The sequence below is a fragment of the Brachionichthys hirsutus genome, chromosome 7 (assembly GCF_040956055.1).
Source record: "Brachionichthys hirsutus isolate HB-005 chromosome 7, CSIRO-AGI_Bhir_v1, whole genome shotgun sequence".
In the NCBI taxonomy this organism is placed as follows: domain Eukaryota; kingdom Metazoa; phylum Chordata; class Actinopteri; order Lophiiformes; family Brachionichthyidae; genus Brachionichthys; species Brachionichthys hirsutus.
Genome location: NC_090903.1, coordinates 16,064,120 through 16,079,753, shown reverse-complemented (window position 1 = coordinate 16,079,753; position 15,634 = coordinate 16,064,120). Strand labels below are relative to the sequence as shown.

General features: G+C 44.8%; 1 protein-coding gene across 1 annotated transcript; it reads left to right on the top strand.

Moving 5' to 3' along the window:
* Positions 1 to 5,647: 5,647 nt before the first annotated feature.
* On the top strand, positions 5,648 to 13,377 carry LOC137895513 (solute carrier family 22 member 7-like). Its single transcript, XM_068740989.1, has 9 exons — positions 5,648 to 6,034; positions 8,277 to 8,380; positions 10,036 to 10,190; positions 10,351 to 10,519; positions 10,615 to 10,738; positions 11,770 to 11,879; positions 12,066 to 12,280; positions 12,405 to 12,513; positions 13,155 to 13,377. The coding sequence occupies exons 1-9, from the start codon at positions 5,648 to 5,650 to the stop codon at positions 13,375 to 13,377; spliced, it is 1,596 nt and encodes a 531-aa protein (XP_068597090.1).
* Positions 13,378 to 15,634: the final 2,257 nt, after the last annotated feature.

Below are 15,634 nucleotides of genomic sequence, written 5' to 3'. Positions count from 1 at the left end.
AAATGATTTGAAATGCCTATTTGCTGTTAAACACCCCATACGTTTCCTTAGATCTTTACATAGTTAGACTACTTTAACACAAAGTAATGCAACGCAATGAGTAACCTGCCGCATTGTACTTTAAACACAAATCACAAGTAAAAAAAAAGAGGAAACCACACTCAGGCAGGCCACATCATTATTGCTCAACATGACTTGCTGCCATTTCATGAATGCATCACTAATCATTGACGCAGTAAATTTAAATAATTTAAATTGCACCAACATTCCCACCCAGAGTCAACGTGACGAGTCATTCCATACCGGCGGCCTCTTTGTGGTTTGACGTTCTCCTCTTCTCTCCACACTCTGGACTGCAGTGTGATGCTGCTGAAGGGCTGCAGGCAGGTGCTCTCACTTAGGTAATCAGATCAGCAAGGAGTCTCTGTCCCCTGCACTGCTCCACTCAACCTTCAGGGGGCGTCCTTCCTTTAGGTTGACTGATTCATTGAGAGACCTTTGACTATAGACCCAACAAACACGCATCGTACAGCACATTTATCTATTCTGATTGACTGTTTCCATGGCGACCAGGTTTGAGTTCCAGTTATAGAGCCTCGTACACATATATGTTACATATTTATAAAATGCAATACTGTACTAGTTTTGATGACAGTGTTTTTAGTGGTAGTGTGTCCTGGTACTTTGTACTTCTCTCCTGGTATGTCTGCAGTTAGATCAACTGTATTCTAGTGCTGCATCCTGTTGTTTAGTTTCCATGTCGTGGCATTTTGTTGTTGTTTTTTCAGTGTTTTATTAATATTGTTAATATATTCAGTATCTCATTCCTAAAATATCTCATCTGTTGGCTGACAAAACTGTTTTTTTCCTGCTTTAAGAAAATGAAAAACGATGGAATAACAAGGTTCAAGAGGAAAATTGGTTTGCGCTACTTTTTATGTATGTAGAAAAATAATGTGAATACGTATACTATATTCAAAGGGTGAAGTAATAATACTCAGATTACCTGCTGCATTATGTAAAAGCAGCATTGACTGTGTCCTTTTGAGAGCATCTATTACATCTGCTGGATCCACTAACACAATAGGCTCATTTTAAACCGTAGAATAAAACGGTTTTCCAATCAAAGAGACAATGTTCCCTGCAATCTGTAAAAAAAAAATCCACTCTTTCTTTGGGTTATTGTTAAATAAAAATCAAACTTGAAAATTGTGACAGAAAATTCCCTTTGGTTTACAGCTTTCATTTGAATTTTTATTTGATTTACTTAGCTCTTACTTTGGCAGCATGGTGGCCCAGTGGTTAGCGCTGTTGCCTCACAGCAAGAAAGTCACAAGTCCTCATGTCCGCGTGGGTTCTCTCCGGGTTCTCTCCGGGTTCTCCGGCTTCCTCCCACCACCAAAAACATGCAAATTAGGTGGATTGGAGACACTAAATTGTCCGTAGGTGTGAGTGTGTGTAAATGATTGTGTGTCTCTGTGTGGCCCTGCGATGAACTGGCGGCTTGTCCAGGGTGTGTCCCGCCTCTCGCCCATTGACTCCTGGGATTGGCTCCAGCACGACCTGCGACCCGGTGACGGACAACGTGGTCAAGAAGATGAATAAATGAGCTCTTATTTTCAGATATTAACAAACAACTTTCTATTAATGTGAGGGAAAAAATACATTACCCTGTTGCTATGTTCACGAATACTACTACTACTACTACTACCGGTACTGTACTTTCTTCTTGTACCCTGAGGGGTCGTCCTCTAGTCCTGTTCCCTGGCAGTCCCATCCTCAGCATCCTTCTACCGATATAGTCCCCGTCTCTCCTCTGGACATGTCCAAACCATCAAAGTCTGGTCTCTCTGACCTTGTCTCCAGAACGTCCAACCTTCACTGTCCCTCTTAGTGTCTCATTCCTAATCCTGTCCAACCTGGTCCCTCCCAAGGAGAACCTCAGCATCTTCATCTCCTCCACTTCTAGCTCCGCCCCCTGTCTTTTCCTCAGAGACACTGTCTCTAAGCCGTCCATCATGTCTGTCCTCACCACTGTCTCTAAGCCGTCCATCATGGCTGTCCTCACCACTGTCTCTAAGCTGTCCATCATGGCTGTCCTCACCACTGTCTCTAAGCCGTCCATCATGGCTGTCCTCACCACTGTCTCTAAGCCGTCCATCATGGCTGTCCTCACCACTGTCTCTAAGCCGTCCATCATGGCTGTCCTCACCACTGTCTCTAAGCCGTCCATCATGGCTGTCCTCACCACCGTCTCGAAGCTGTCCATCATGCTGTCCTCACCACTGTCTTGGAGACCTGTCCCTACATCCTCGCTGATGCTTAACCCAGCCACCGCCTCCAGCTCTTCTGAAGTAAACCAATCCATCTGAGAGATCGAATCCCTCCAGCCTCCAAAGAGCCCCACCTAGTGGCCAATTCCTGTCAATCCAATCGCAGTGAAAAATCTCAACTGGAAACATATAATGCAGACGAGCTGGGGAGGCAAATACAACGGTTAAATGTAAGAGTGCTGCTGTGCCTAGCAATGAGAATGGAAAATATGATCATAAGAAATAAACAAGAGGACAAACATTTATGTAATAAAAACAATTCTAATAAGAAAGAGGACAAACTATGTCACCACATTAGACATATCCTTGACAGCTAAAGGTAGAACATAGTCAAACCTGTGTTCTACTTACAGTAATTATAATTGTAGGAGAAGAAAAACAGACAAATGTTCGTGAGACAGACACCATCTCGACCCACAGTTTAGGTTACCACGGTAACAGACCCACAGTTTAAGTTTCCCTCATTTTCACAAAGCCCACCGTAGGTCGTTACTCCGCCGCTGTTTGTCTCTGCCTTGAATGTGAACCAACCGTCAACAGGCTGTTGGTTAATCTCAGGTCAAAATGTTTGGGATGAGTAAATATCAGATTTTATTTGTATTTATTTGCCTCCTTAAGTTTAAGATGACTGTAGAAAATGGCATGTAACACAGGTAAACTGACCTTGGTTGCTGTGTGAGTGGACGTTGCCTTGTGTACACCTAGTGAGCAGGTAATAAGAAGTGAAGAAATGTATTTAACAGATCATCCCTTACTAAACTCTGTGTACTAATTAAGTAAACACCAATATATACAACTCACATCCAAAATGCATCCAGTTACTTTGTGCATGCTGAGGTGTCGGAATGAAAATACTCTCTAGAAGAGTCCTCTAGACTAGAGAGTATGTTCACCGTCATCCAGAGCTGATACAGGTGAGCCACCCACCAAGATCAGTACGATACGGGGGTCAAATGTCTCCCCACTCATCAACTGACCACGCAGCTTCTTGTAACTTAGCCATCAAACATTGAGTCAGACAAGTAAACATTTTGAGGCTACTACATGTAAATTATCATTACAGCTTAGTAAATACTAAATACTAAATACTTACACGTGAACAATGAAAAGAAACCTGTTTGGTGATGCTCGGCGACAGCAACAGTGTAAACAGTCACGCCCACATAATGAGGTCATCATCATCAAGCGTTAGTTCCAGCAGTTCACTATTGCCCCCCCCCCCCCCCAGAGATGAACTGATGACTTGAGACTTGTGTTCTGTTCTGGGTCCAAGTGTAAAGACAATTTATTTCAGCCAATTCTTTAAAATACCAGTAGATGAAGTGATGATCTGTCAAAAATAGCCTGTTTATTCTGGCCTCGGGCGCCCAAGCCGCTCACCTGCCTTATTTCACCTCTGTTGGATTCAGAATCGTAGAATACGTTTGACTGGTTTTAGTAGAACTTTAGAGGCATTCTAAAATGTGGAATGACTAAGATTCTACTTCAGACAGGATATTCTGATCTTGGGAGTTTTTCACCTTTGTTGCATCCACGGATATCATTGTTATTTGTCATCACCTTTTTTATGAGGACTATTTCTATTATTCATCAGTGTTTTTATGGTGGTAGTTATTTAAATACTACAAGCTGTTCTTTTGCTTGCTGTTGGAGGATTGCTTTCTTCTCTATCCTCCAATTCATTTATTACTTTGAGGAATCATATCCCTCAATCAATCAATAGCATTCAGTGCTACTTCACCCTCTTTATGCAAAAATATGCAATTCTGATACAGAATTATTTTCCATGAACCACATTTAGAAAACAGGTTGTGCAGCAGAACATTGCGTCATTTGTTAAATCATCATAGAACAGCTACAGCAATGCTGTGTAATAGCTCCGAGACGACGGGCTGAAGACGTCTCCCACTGTGAGTAAAGTTTATGCTTTGGTCTTTCATTCTCATTTTATCAGTAAAATGGACCATGGGAACAGGATTTCAACCCAGCACCAGAGATCTGCTCAGATGAAGATCTTACACCTTTCTTCATTGAGCTCAATAGAGATGCTTTACTTTACTTTACTTTACTTTATTCATGTTCATTCCAAAAAGAAACGTTGGATGCTGTACATGCGGTTTGGCTGCAGCAGCTGCTACGGTCTCTTGTCTACGAGACCAACTGCTGCAGACGCTACATTTATTGACTTATTCTTAGTCTTGTGGTTAACTATTCATGGTTTCTGTCCCAGCACCTTTCATCTTGTGACCTTCAAGATGACTAGAGATTTAAAATATCCTCATGTGCTGTCGTAGCTGGTGTCTTGGGTCTGCTGATTCTGTTCCGACCTGCTTCAAAGATGTTGCTGGCATCAAATTAAGAATAAGCACATATTTACAAAACTAAATTAGACCAATGGGGAGAAATGTGTACTTTGTACTCTTTGTGTGAGAATGCGTCGAAGCAACTAATCACATTTGGCTAATTAGCTTTAAGGTTGAAACTTAAAGTTCAGTTGTTCCCTTTCTGCTCTTCCTGATCCATCACCGCAACCCCCCTACCCCAGAGACCTGCCGCAAAAAAATACAAAATACATGTAGTAATGTAGAAGTCATTAACTTGTTATTTTACCATCATCATTGAGGCGTCACTAAAGCAAAACATATTAGCTTCAAAGTCGCCGTTGTGCTTGACACAGCTTTTCACAAAATGCTTGTTTTCTCCGTTTATTTTGTCAAGAACTTTTTCCTGATGTAAGAAGAGACTCAGTAATTCGCTGTTTGGCTTGTCATTGTAGGGTTTTACCAAACCCTCTTCCGGTTCTTGTTCTCCTCGTGGGTGCGTATTCAATGAGGAGAATGTGGGTTACGATTAAGACATTTATATAATTAACAGATCAGTACAAGTTAGTTCAGATATCAGCGCTGGGTTCCAACACAGCTCTCGTGCCCGCGCTTCGTTGGAATGAAGACGCTTCCTGCTTCATCCCCAAGTCAGCCCGTCCCCTGAAGGCGGGACTTTGCCCCAGCCAATCTGAGCCCATGTTTATCTGTGTTGTGTGTGACGTCACCAAATGAGACGCTCATGGAAATCGGTCAAACCTATACCAAATTAAATGTTGTGCGTTCCTAGTGGTGTCGGCGTGTAATTACGTTGTGGAATTCCATTTAATATGGAAATTTCCTACATCATAGAACACGATGTTCTCTGGGCATCCCTCAAAATGCTCTGAAAACAACCGGCAGCCAGTGACTTGTGTGGTACAAACTGATTTTATGTGTCATTTCTATCAAATAACACCAATTCTAAGTCTGTTTTTTGCAGGAGCCACAAAAATGGCGCCAAAGAAATTTGAGAATATGCTGATGGAAATCAACGGATTTGGTCTTTTCCAAATCTTCGTTGTCACCCTTCTGGCCATCCCTCGAATATTTCTGTCCTGCCATTTATTATTGAACAACTTCATTGCTGCGTTGCCTCCGCACCGCTGTGATATCAGCAATTTGCACAATGGACTCTTCAGAAATGTGACTGTGGAACAGGAGCTCATCGTGAGCACTCCTGTCCGAGGAGACGGCACCCGAAAGCCTTGTGAGATGTTTGCAGAACCTCAGTTTGGGCTTCTAGCCAACGGCTCCAACATCACTGACCTCCAAACAATGCCGTGTCAGAATGGATGGATTTACGACAACTCCACCTTCACCTCCACCATAGCAACGGAGGTATGAGAGCTGAATCCCCTTATCAAAATCAAAGTATCTTCAGTATGATAGAAAAGTTGAATTTCAGCCTGAACAAATAATGGCTGTTCATTTTTCCAAAACAAGGGAAGCAAAATTATAATTTGACTTTCTAGAGCCACAAATATGGTTTGTTAGACAGAAACTGGGCGGCACGATGGTGCAGTGGGTAGTGCTGTCTCCTTGCAGCACGAAGGTTCTGTTTACATTATTTTGGTGAGTTTGGGTCCTTATCAACCCAAAAACAGCTAAATACCATCCAGTCAATCCTGCGTAGTTTACGTAGGTCTGTAATCAAGTACACAAACGCTGCTGGCAGAAATCCTCGGTTATGCTACGTCACTTTGGTGGAGCGTGTGAAGCTTAGTTTTGTAACTTCGTTTTGTTTTCGTTTTGAGAGATTTTTCTGGCAGAGCTGTTTGAGACCGAAATGACGGATACTGTCCTGCAGCATTTATTTGCTATTTTGACCAAAGACTATCCATCCATCAATTTTCAGCCGCTTATCCGGGGCCGGGTCGCGGGGGCAGCAGCCTAATCAGGGAAGCCCAGACTTCCCTCCCCCCGGCCAATTCTTCCAGCTCTTCCAGGGGGATCCTGAGGCGTTCCCAGGCCAGCCGAGAGACATAGTCTCTCCAGCGTGTCCTGGGTCTTCCCCGTGGTCTCCTCCCTATAAAATCGATCATCGAACTGTGGCCTAGGGTGTCCTGGTGTCAAGTGCACATATGGACACCCTTTTGTTTGAACACGGTGTTCGTTATGGACAATATGTGACGAGCACAGAAGTCCAATAACAGAACAGCACTCTCGTTCTGATCAGGGGGGCCATTCCTCCCATTCACGCCCCTCCAGGTCTCACTGTAATAGATATTTCATATAAGTGTCTGGGAACTGCATTAACTTCTGGAAAAAGAGTATAAGATGGGATCTTTATGGGTCTGCTGGGAATGTCTAGCAGAGCCCCCTGTCAGTGCGGCCTTCAACTCCCACCTCCATGAGCACTTTCAACGGAAACAAGACCGCAAGGGCTTTTTAGAAATGCTCCTCTTAGGCAGGATGTTTGACTGTACTTGTACTGTAATACATGCTACTGTGTGACTGTACTTGTACTGTAATACATGCTACTGTTTGACTGTACTTGTACTGTTCTAACATTCTATTTAATAATAACCCAATAAATATATTCATCATCATCAAGCTCCTCGGTGGCAGGGCAACGGGGCTGGAGAGATTCACCCTGAGAATCTTAAGTCTCTGGATGTGCAGGGGCTGCAGGGGCTGTCTTGGTTGACACATTTCTGCAATATCGCATGGCAGTCAGGGCCAGCGACACTGGACTGGCGGAATGGGGTGGTGGTTCCCCTTCTCAAGAAGGGGGACCGGAGGGTGTTCTCCAACTACAGGGGGATCACGCTCCTCAGCCTCCCGGGGGAAGTCATTGGATGGTCAAGGGTTCGTGGGAGTTTGCCCAACCAGTCCACATGTGTTTTGTCAATTTGGAGAAGGCATTTGACCGAATCCCTTGTAGCATCTTGTGGGGGGGTGCTTCGGGAGTACAGATGTCGGGGCCCTTTGCTGAGGGCTGTCCGGTCCCTGTATGATCAAAGTCAGAGCTTGGTTCGCATTTCAGGCAGTAAGTGAAACCTGTTCCAGGTGCATGTTGGACTTTATCACCGACCCTTTTCATAATCTTTATGGACAGGATTTCTAGGCGCAGCCAGGGGCCGGAGGGGGTCTGGTTTAGGGACCAAAGGAATTAATCTCTGCTTTTTGTGGACGATGCTGTCCTGTTGGCTTCATGGAGCCCGGAAGGAGCTGAGCCGAAAGGCGCAACTTTTGATTTACCGGTCAATTTGAGCAAAAGGACAAGATCCCAGATGCAAGCGGTCAAAATGAGTTTCCTCCACAGGGTGGCTGGGCACACCCTGAGAGACAGGGTGAGTAGCTCAGCCACAAGGGAGGAACTCGGAGTAGAGCTGCTGCTCCTCCGCTGAGGCATCTATTTTGGATGCCTCCTGGACGCTTCCCTCGGGAGATGTTCCGGGTAAGTCCCTCCAAGTGGAGGCCTCGGGGAAGAGCTAGGAGATGCTGGAGAGAATAGCCTGGGAATGCCTCGCGATCCCCCCCACAAGAACTGGAGGTGTCTGGGGACAGGGAGTGGAAGATGGATGGATAGATGGATATGCCGATAATATTCAATATTTGTTTGTTATCTGCTTTTCAGTGGGATCTTGTCTGTGACAGAAAAAGCCTGGCAAACACCTCAACCACTATCTTCTTCATGGGCGTGATGGTTGGGTCCATAATTCTTGGATACCTCTCTGATAAGTATGAATAAAAAGTGTTATTCCTTATGAATAAGACATCAGGAGATTTTGACAAAAAACAAATAATGTGATCGCTGACATGCAAGCGGAATATTTGAAACCAAATATCACTGAAAGAAGGATATTGTTTTTTTATGTCAGTCTGCATGTTCCACAGTATTTTCCACCTACCTTTCCATCTCCTCACCTGTTTGCCAGTCACTCCCTCTTGATCCACTCACCTGTCACCGCAGCTGTTTCTGGTTGCCCAATGATCTCCCCCACTCTTAAACCGCACCCTGTCAGTCAATCACTGCCAGATGATTGACATTCCAGCGTTTCTGCATTTGCTTTACAGCTTTTGAGCCCAGATAACTGCTTCTACCTGGACTCAGTCTGTTTCATATTGGTTCTGTGTGCCTTAACTCTTGTAAGTACCTGTAAGTAAGATCATTTTGGACTTAACTTTCTGAGAGCTGGATTTGAAGGACGACACATAGGGGCCTTCCCAATGTGTGGCCAACACAAACCTTCCCACCAAGCCTCCAGCAGCCTGCTCCAGGCCCTGACAGTGATCCACCATCACTGGTTCCACACTTCCCAGGACTTCATTCCTGGCTTGCCACCATCCCGCGCCCGCCAAGCTTGTCCTTTCTCACATGTTCTGGTTGCATGGGTTCCCGGGCGAGTTGGTCTCCAACTGGCCTTCATCTGGCGCTGCCGGAGACCCTGGGCACAAACCAGAGCTTCCGTCCTGTGGGCAGCTACCCTTACTTAGCTGCTGAAAACGACTGCAATAAAGAAAGATAGAAAGAAATATCTCTTTATTATTTCCTTTTCACTCAATAGACACAATTTTAGACACATTAGGGCCTTGATCACACACGCACACAAAAATGCCTGCAGGCAAACAAATGAAGGGAGAGAAGATGGTCGAGTGAAGGGCCATCCCCACCAAGTGGGCCAGAGAGTCTGGCTCTCCACCCCAGACTTACCGTATTTTCACGACCTTATGACGCACCTGGTGATTCGGCGCAGTCTCATTAACAGCTGATTTTTTGGTATTTCAAACATACAAGCGCTCCCACGCAGCTCGCAGTTTAACGTTGCGCGGTTGGAGTTCTTTGGTTAATCCACCGGGGATGATGATGATAAGATAGTTTGCTAGTTAGCCCGTTAGCGCGTTAGCTAGCTTCACTCCGGTTTAGACCGTATCGGTGAGATCGGCGTCGCCGATCGCAGGAGCCGAGTTGCTGCAGGTCTTCTTCTTGCTTCCTCCTCTTCCTCCATTGATTCATTAATGCTGGATTCTATCGCCGCTGCTCTATTCCCGTGTTCTGCTGCGGGACCGGCAGCCTCCTCCGCTTCGTTAGCACGCCATAATACTATGGTGAAGCGCAGCATCGGTACGTATCACTCCGCGAGGCGCCTAGCTGAGTCCGCCTTACAACAAAACATAGGGCGCGCGGACCATAGGGCGTTCGGCACATTTTGAAGATAATTTAAGACTTTTACGTGCGTCTAATGGTTGTGAAAATACGGTACCTCTTTGGGTGGAATCCCAAAACCTAGTGCCAAGATTCGTACCATCTATCTAAGTGGATGGATGGATGATATTTGGATTGGACGCTCCCCCCCTGTTTATTTTACTGCCCTAAATGTACTTTTTATTTCCAGGTATGGCAGGAAAAACACTCTTTTCGTCGCCTCTGTCATGGCAGTAGTGTTCGGCTTCTCCAGTGCCCTTGCAAACTCCTTCATTCTATTTGTGGTGCTTAGATTTCTGACTGGAGTTGGGTTGGCCGGAGTCCCTAACAACACAATGGTTCTCAGTAAGATAACAGTTTTCCATATCTTAAATCAAGTGTTGTTTTATTGCTGTCCTCGTCTAGTGGAACCAAACATGTGTTCAATCTCTACAGAAATGATGTATTAAATAGAAAATGCAGACTGTAACTATTAGACCATTTTGGTCCTGTCCTCACCTTACAGGTATCGAGTGGGTTGACATTGGCCATCGGGCACTTATTTCAGTGATCGGCGGCCTGTCCTGGTGTGCAGGCCTCATGCTGCTGCCTGCAGTCGCCTTCCTCACACGAGACTGGCGGACGCTGGTGATGGCCGTTACGGCCCCACTAGGACTTACACTTCTGACCTTTTGGTAAGTGAAAGACAGACAATTCACCCTTCATTGAGTGGTACATTTTAACAGAGGCCTACATTTGCATGAGAGTTAGATTTTGATCATTACTGCAGGTGGATTCCTGAATCTGCCCGCTGGCTTTTAGTCAACGGTGAAGTGGAGAGAGCCCAGTTTTACCTCGACAGATGCGCAAAGTTCAACAAAAGACCAAAACTGTCATCTGACTTGATACTCGACGTAAGTAGAAAGTTGTTTCGGGAAGTTTGAGTGACTGGAGTCTTGGGCTTGTACAAGAAAGTAGGAGATGACAGACAGAATACAGACAACGGATGAAGATGCGGAAAGGGAAGGTGAGCTGTCAAAGAAAAATTGTCACAAAGCAAAGATTCCAAAACAATGACAGTGAAATTATTTGTGAAAAGTTTAATCCACAAGACACAAAAACAAAGAAGGAAATATCCCGGGGTAAAAAAGAGAAGCAACCCCTAACCCAAGTCCGGAATGAAACAGGAACTCAAACTAAATGATGACGGCTGTTACTCTGGCTGCCCACCTTTCTGTCCCATCCTTATGAAGGAAGAATGTTTTTCTTGCATAAACCAAGAATTCAAACAGTAATAGAATATCAACGGTACAGTTTCTTTCTTTCTTTTTGGCCTTTATGAAAAACTAACTCAGGAAGAACTGGACATGATCATTTAAGAGGCATGCTTTGATTTAGAACTCGTGAAATAAGAACACTCGCAAGCAAAGCTGTGTTTCTGTTTTAGGGGTGAAATTATGGAATGAAATTGATGATCAACCGAAGTTAATAAATACTGGCAACGTTTTTTTTATGTAAAATGTGAAATAATTATTGTATATAAATAATTGTTTCTAATCAATATAATGTACAGTATATCCTTTTGATTTATTTCTATTTTTAAGGTTGGATTGTGGTTTGTGTCTGAGATGATGTTCGGGGTGGGCCATCCTTCTTTGGGGGTGTTGGATGTGGAACAATCAGAATTAAATGCAATCATTATGATCCTATATTTAACGTAGGTGGTGAGACTAAAACAGCGTAACTGAAGAATGAAGTCGTATTTGGCGGCACCTTAAACGAAGGAAGCCTGCAGGAGAAGTTGTCCATGCGACTCGCTTCATGTCATTGACCTTTCGGTTCCTCCGTCTCTGCATTGGCTTGGAGACACTTTGTTGTAAGACACTCCAGTCCTTTGCGTCCTCACACGTCTTTGCTACGCTTTGGCTTCTCCAACTCTGTACAGACACTCTCCGACATGAAAATCATGGAAGAGCAGAGCAAAGGCTACACTTACCTGGATCTCATCAAGACCCCCAAGATGAGGAAGTTAACAGTTCTGACTGGGATTCTGTGGTGGGTGTCCTTGAAAAAGAATACTTTGCAGCTGTTGATTCAAACTGGAAGAAATTATTTTCCCAATGTTGAAATTAAAATTACAAATGTTTGTAATCTCCTCTCTGAGAATAGACATAAATGTTTAGAGATCATTTAAATTTGAGCAAACGAGTGTAATAATCAGGTGTTCATTGGGGTCTGCAGGTTCGGAGTTGGTTTCACATATTATGGACTCAGCTTCAACATCCTGGACTTTGGTCTGAACCTGTATGTCACACACTTCGTGTTCGCTGCCATCGAAGTTCCTTTCAGGATGATGACCTACTGGTTCCTGGGCGCCGTTGGACGGAGGAGGTGCCAGGCTGGATCACTGTTACTGACAGGAATCTGCATCGCTGCAAACATGTTTGTTCCAACAGGTACAACGGAATTCAACCAATGTAATCAAGGGCCAGACGGCGGCAGAGCCGGTGCACCCGGATGCCGGACGGGGGACTTGACTGACTGTCTTCTTGGTCCATGTGCTGTACTTGATGTTTGCAGGTCTGTGGTACGTTCGTGCCGCTGTTGCCATTTTTGGAAAAGGCCTTGCAGGATTCTCCTTCACGGCTGTTTACCTCTACACGGCAGAGCTTTATCCCACCATCCTCAGGTCAGCGAGTGTCAAATAGCACGTCTGATAAATGTCTAAACCATACATGTGGTTAAAACAGGATAATAAAGGAATTAGAAAAAGCATGCAAAAAGAAAAATCTGGAAACTAAAATCATTGACTGCAGTGTGAAAACATTAAATTACATCTGTAACTAGAAAGACAAGCAGAGACTGCAGACCCCGCCTCCAAAAGACTATTGGATCTAGTGAGACAGTAAACAGGGCTTCCGGATCAGAGGGGCCAAACCTGCTCTAGCTTGCTGCTCCGGAACGGGAAAAGACACAACTACACCTGTAACATATATGAAACCAGAACGAACTATGAGTGTTCACACCAGATCTGAAGCCTCTAGCTCCAGAATTGAGGTCAGGATGGACTCCTGAAAAATGCAGATTTTAGAACGAAGATTAGCTCTCAGATCCCGATTGTGATCCGGATCCGGCCGAGATTAGTCCTGGTCACAGACCTTTAAGGAGTACTTATGTGTGATTCTTTTCAGATCCATACCGCCATGCGTTTTGAAGAAATTAAGAAAAATGTCAAAAAGTGCCCGATCTCGCAACGTTAAAGAATCCTTTAAAAAGTTCTAGAATCTGGACTTATTCTTCTGATGAACCTTCTGCCCCCCCCCCCCCCAGACAAAGAGGCATGGGCTACACCTCCTTCCTTTGCCGTGTGGGAGTGTCAGTGGCGCCACTCATCCTGCTGCTGGGGGACGTGTGGCCTGCTCTTCCTCACATCATCTTCTGCTTTGGAGTCTTCCTCTCTGGCCTGCTGTGTCTGCTGCTTCCAGAGACACTGAATGCGAAGCTGCCGGAGACGATCGACGACATTGAGAAGCCGAGGTCGGTCAATAAATGATTGTAAAAGCCAACCTGTTGGTATTAAGAACTGGAGACATGCTGCTGTCTGAATCCAGATTAAACAGATGTGACCCGTAATCTCGTGGCGTTTTGCATATGGAGCAGGTCGAGCCTGAACTCTTTGGAACAGAAGCGTCCTGAAGAAGACAGAAAGCTGCAGTCGAGCCGGACTCTGACGTTAAACAACCGTCGACATGATGTTTTTGTGAAATGTGACTTCACTCTGAGAATACAGGATTTGCATTCCTGCTTTGTTTGACTCAGATGTTTAAAAGGTTTTCGTTTCAGAGGACGTGTCTCGTCTCGGCCCGAGGAGTCTTCCGGCGTCTGGAGCCAAAGAGTGTGAGACAGAGGACATGTCCAGCCGCTCCTGATCTCTGCTGGTGGTAGAAAACAGGTCGACAGTGAAATGTTTGCAGCTCAGAAACGACCTTCCATTGGTCGCTGAGCGTGACCTCTGAACTGGATCAAGGAGAACGGGAAAGTCAGGACTTTCTTTGATGTGTTCATACGGGCCACCCACAAAGCTCGTCTCACGGTTACTCCGCTCAGCCCAAACCTGAAGGTCCGTCCCCGTCTCCAGCCTCGTCCTTCTCCTGAACGCCGCTTCTGTCTGAGTCCCTTCTTCCGTCATCAAGGCTCTGCAGGTCAGCGGGTCAATGTTCCGTCCTCTTCAGGTTCTCCACAGTCTCCACCGGCCACTCCCGTCCCACTGCCGTCTCTCTGCCGTCCCACTGCCGTCCCACTGCCGTCTCTCTGCCGTCCCACTGCCGTCCCACTGCCGTCTCTCTGCCGTCCCACTCCCGTCCCACTCCCGTCTCTCTGCCGTCCCTCTGCCGTCCCTCTGCCGTCCTTCCCCTGATTGTTGCGTCGCTCTCCTTTATCTCGCTCTCTGTGATTAACGGCAGGTGCGTCTGCTCCCACACCTGAATGGCGTCTGGGACCACGCCCAGTGCTGTCCATGCAGGGATCCACAGGGTGGGGCAACAAGTCCACATGATACAGCAACACATCCTGCCGCCAAATAAGTTCGTACATCACAACACTCATTGATCTACGATTGATCAGATACCGATGGCTGCGGCTGCAGCTGCGGCAAATGTAACGTAAATTAAGTGGAAATGTTGGTGGGGGGTGTTATTTCCTGTGTGGGGGGGCGGTTCACTTGTGTGCAACAGAAATGTATATTTATGATATTAATCACATTGAAATTATTTTTTATTTCTCTGAAATTTCCAGAAAGAAAAGATATTGATTTCTGTGTGTATCACATTCATTGTTCAATATCATGTCCAACTTCAAATAAAGCTGTGAGCCCCCCCCCCCATGCCTTTGTAGACCTTTGTTGTATCAGAGCAGTGAAACGCTCCCAGGTGGGACGTCCTTCCTCTTTGTTTTTGACTCCTCCTACCTGTCCTTGTCTCTGTCTCGCTAATGATGCTAATCATTACGCTAGTCATTAATCGAATGGTTCGTAATATGTTGAGCAAACAGGAGGAGTTTGCGTGTTCTCCTCGTGTCTACCTGGGCTCTCTCCGGGTCCTCCGGAGGTCCAACTGGCGGCTTGTCCAGGGTGTACCTGCCTCTCGCCCGTATTAATTATATATGATGGTTCAATGTTTTACAAATGATCACATTCTGTTTCTGTTTCCATCTGAAACCGGTCCCAATCGGTTGCACATATTAAGTGTCTGTAATTTATTGTAATTTATGTAATTTATGTAATCTATTATCATTCATTGTCATTTTGCATCAGTGGTGTAATTTATTTTAGATTTATTGTTAGTTTGCATCGGCGGTGTAAAATCATTTTATTTTTCTAATGTTACTTTGCATCAATTGAGTTATTGAATATTGGTTTTATTTTTATTTGTATTGTTAAATTTGTATTGTTAATTGTGGATGATTTATGTACGAAGGACTTTCAACGGAAGCAAGAAATGCTTTTTAGAAATGCTCCTCTTAGACAGGATGTTTGACTGTACTTGTACTGTAGTACATGCTACTGTGTTACTGTACTTGTACTGTAATACATGCTACTGTTTACTGTACTTGTACTGTAATACATGCTACTGTTTGACTGTACTTGTACTGTAATACATGCTACTGTTTACTGTACTTGTACTGTAATACATGCTACTGTGTGACTGTACTTGTACTGTAATACATGCTACTGTGTGACTGTACTTGTATTGTAATACATGCTACTGTTAGACTGTACTTGTACTGTAATACATGCTACTGTTAGACTGTAC

Coding starts and splice junctions, on each gene's coding strand:
- LOC137895513 (XM_068740989.1), top strand. CDS start 5,648: ATGGCGCCAAAGAAATTTGAGAATATGCTGATGGAAATCAACGGATTT. Junction 10,739..11,769: donor CATCTGACTTGATACTCGAC/GTAAGTAGAAAG, acceptor AACTCTGTACAG/ACACTCTCCGACATGAAAAT. Junction 11,880..12,065: donor GTTCTGACTGGGATTCTGTG/GTGGGTGTCCTT, acceptor TGGGGTCTGCAG/GTTCGGAGTTGGTTTCACAT.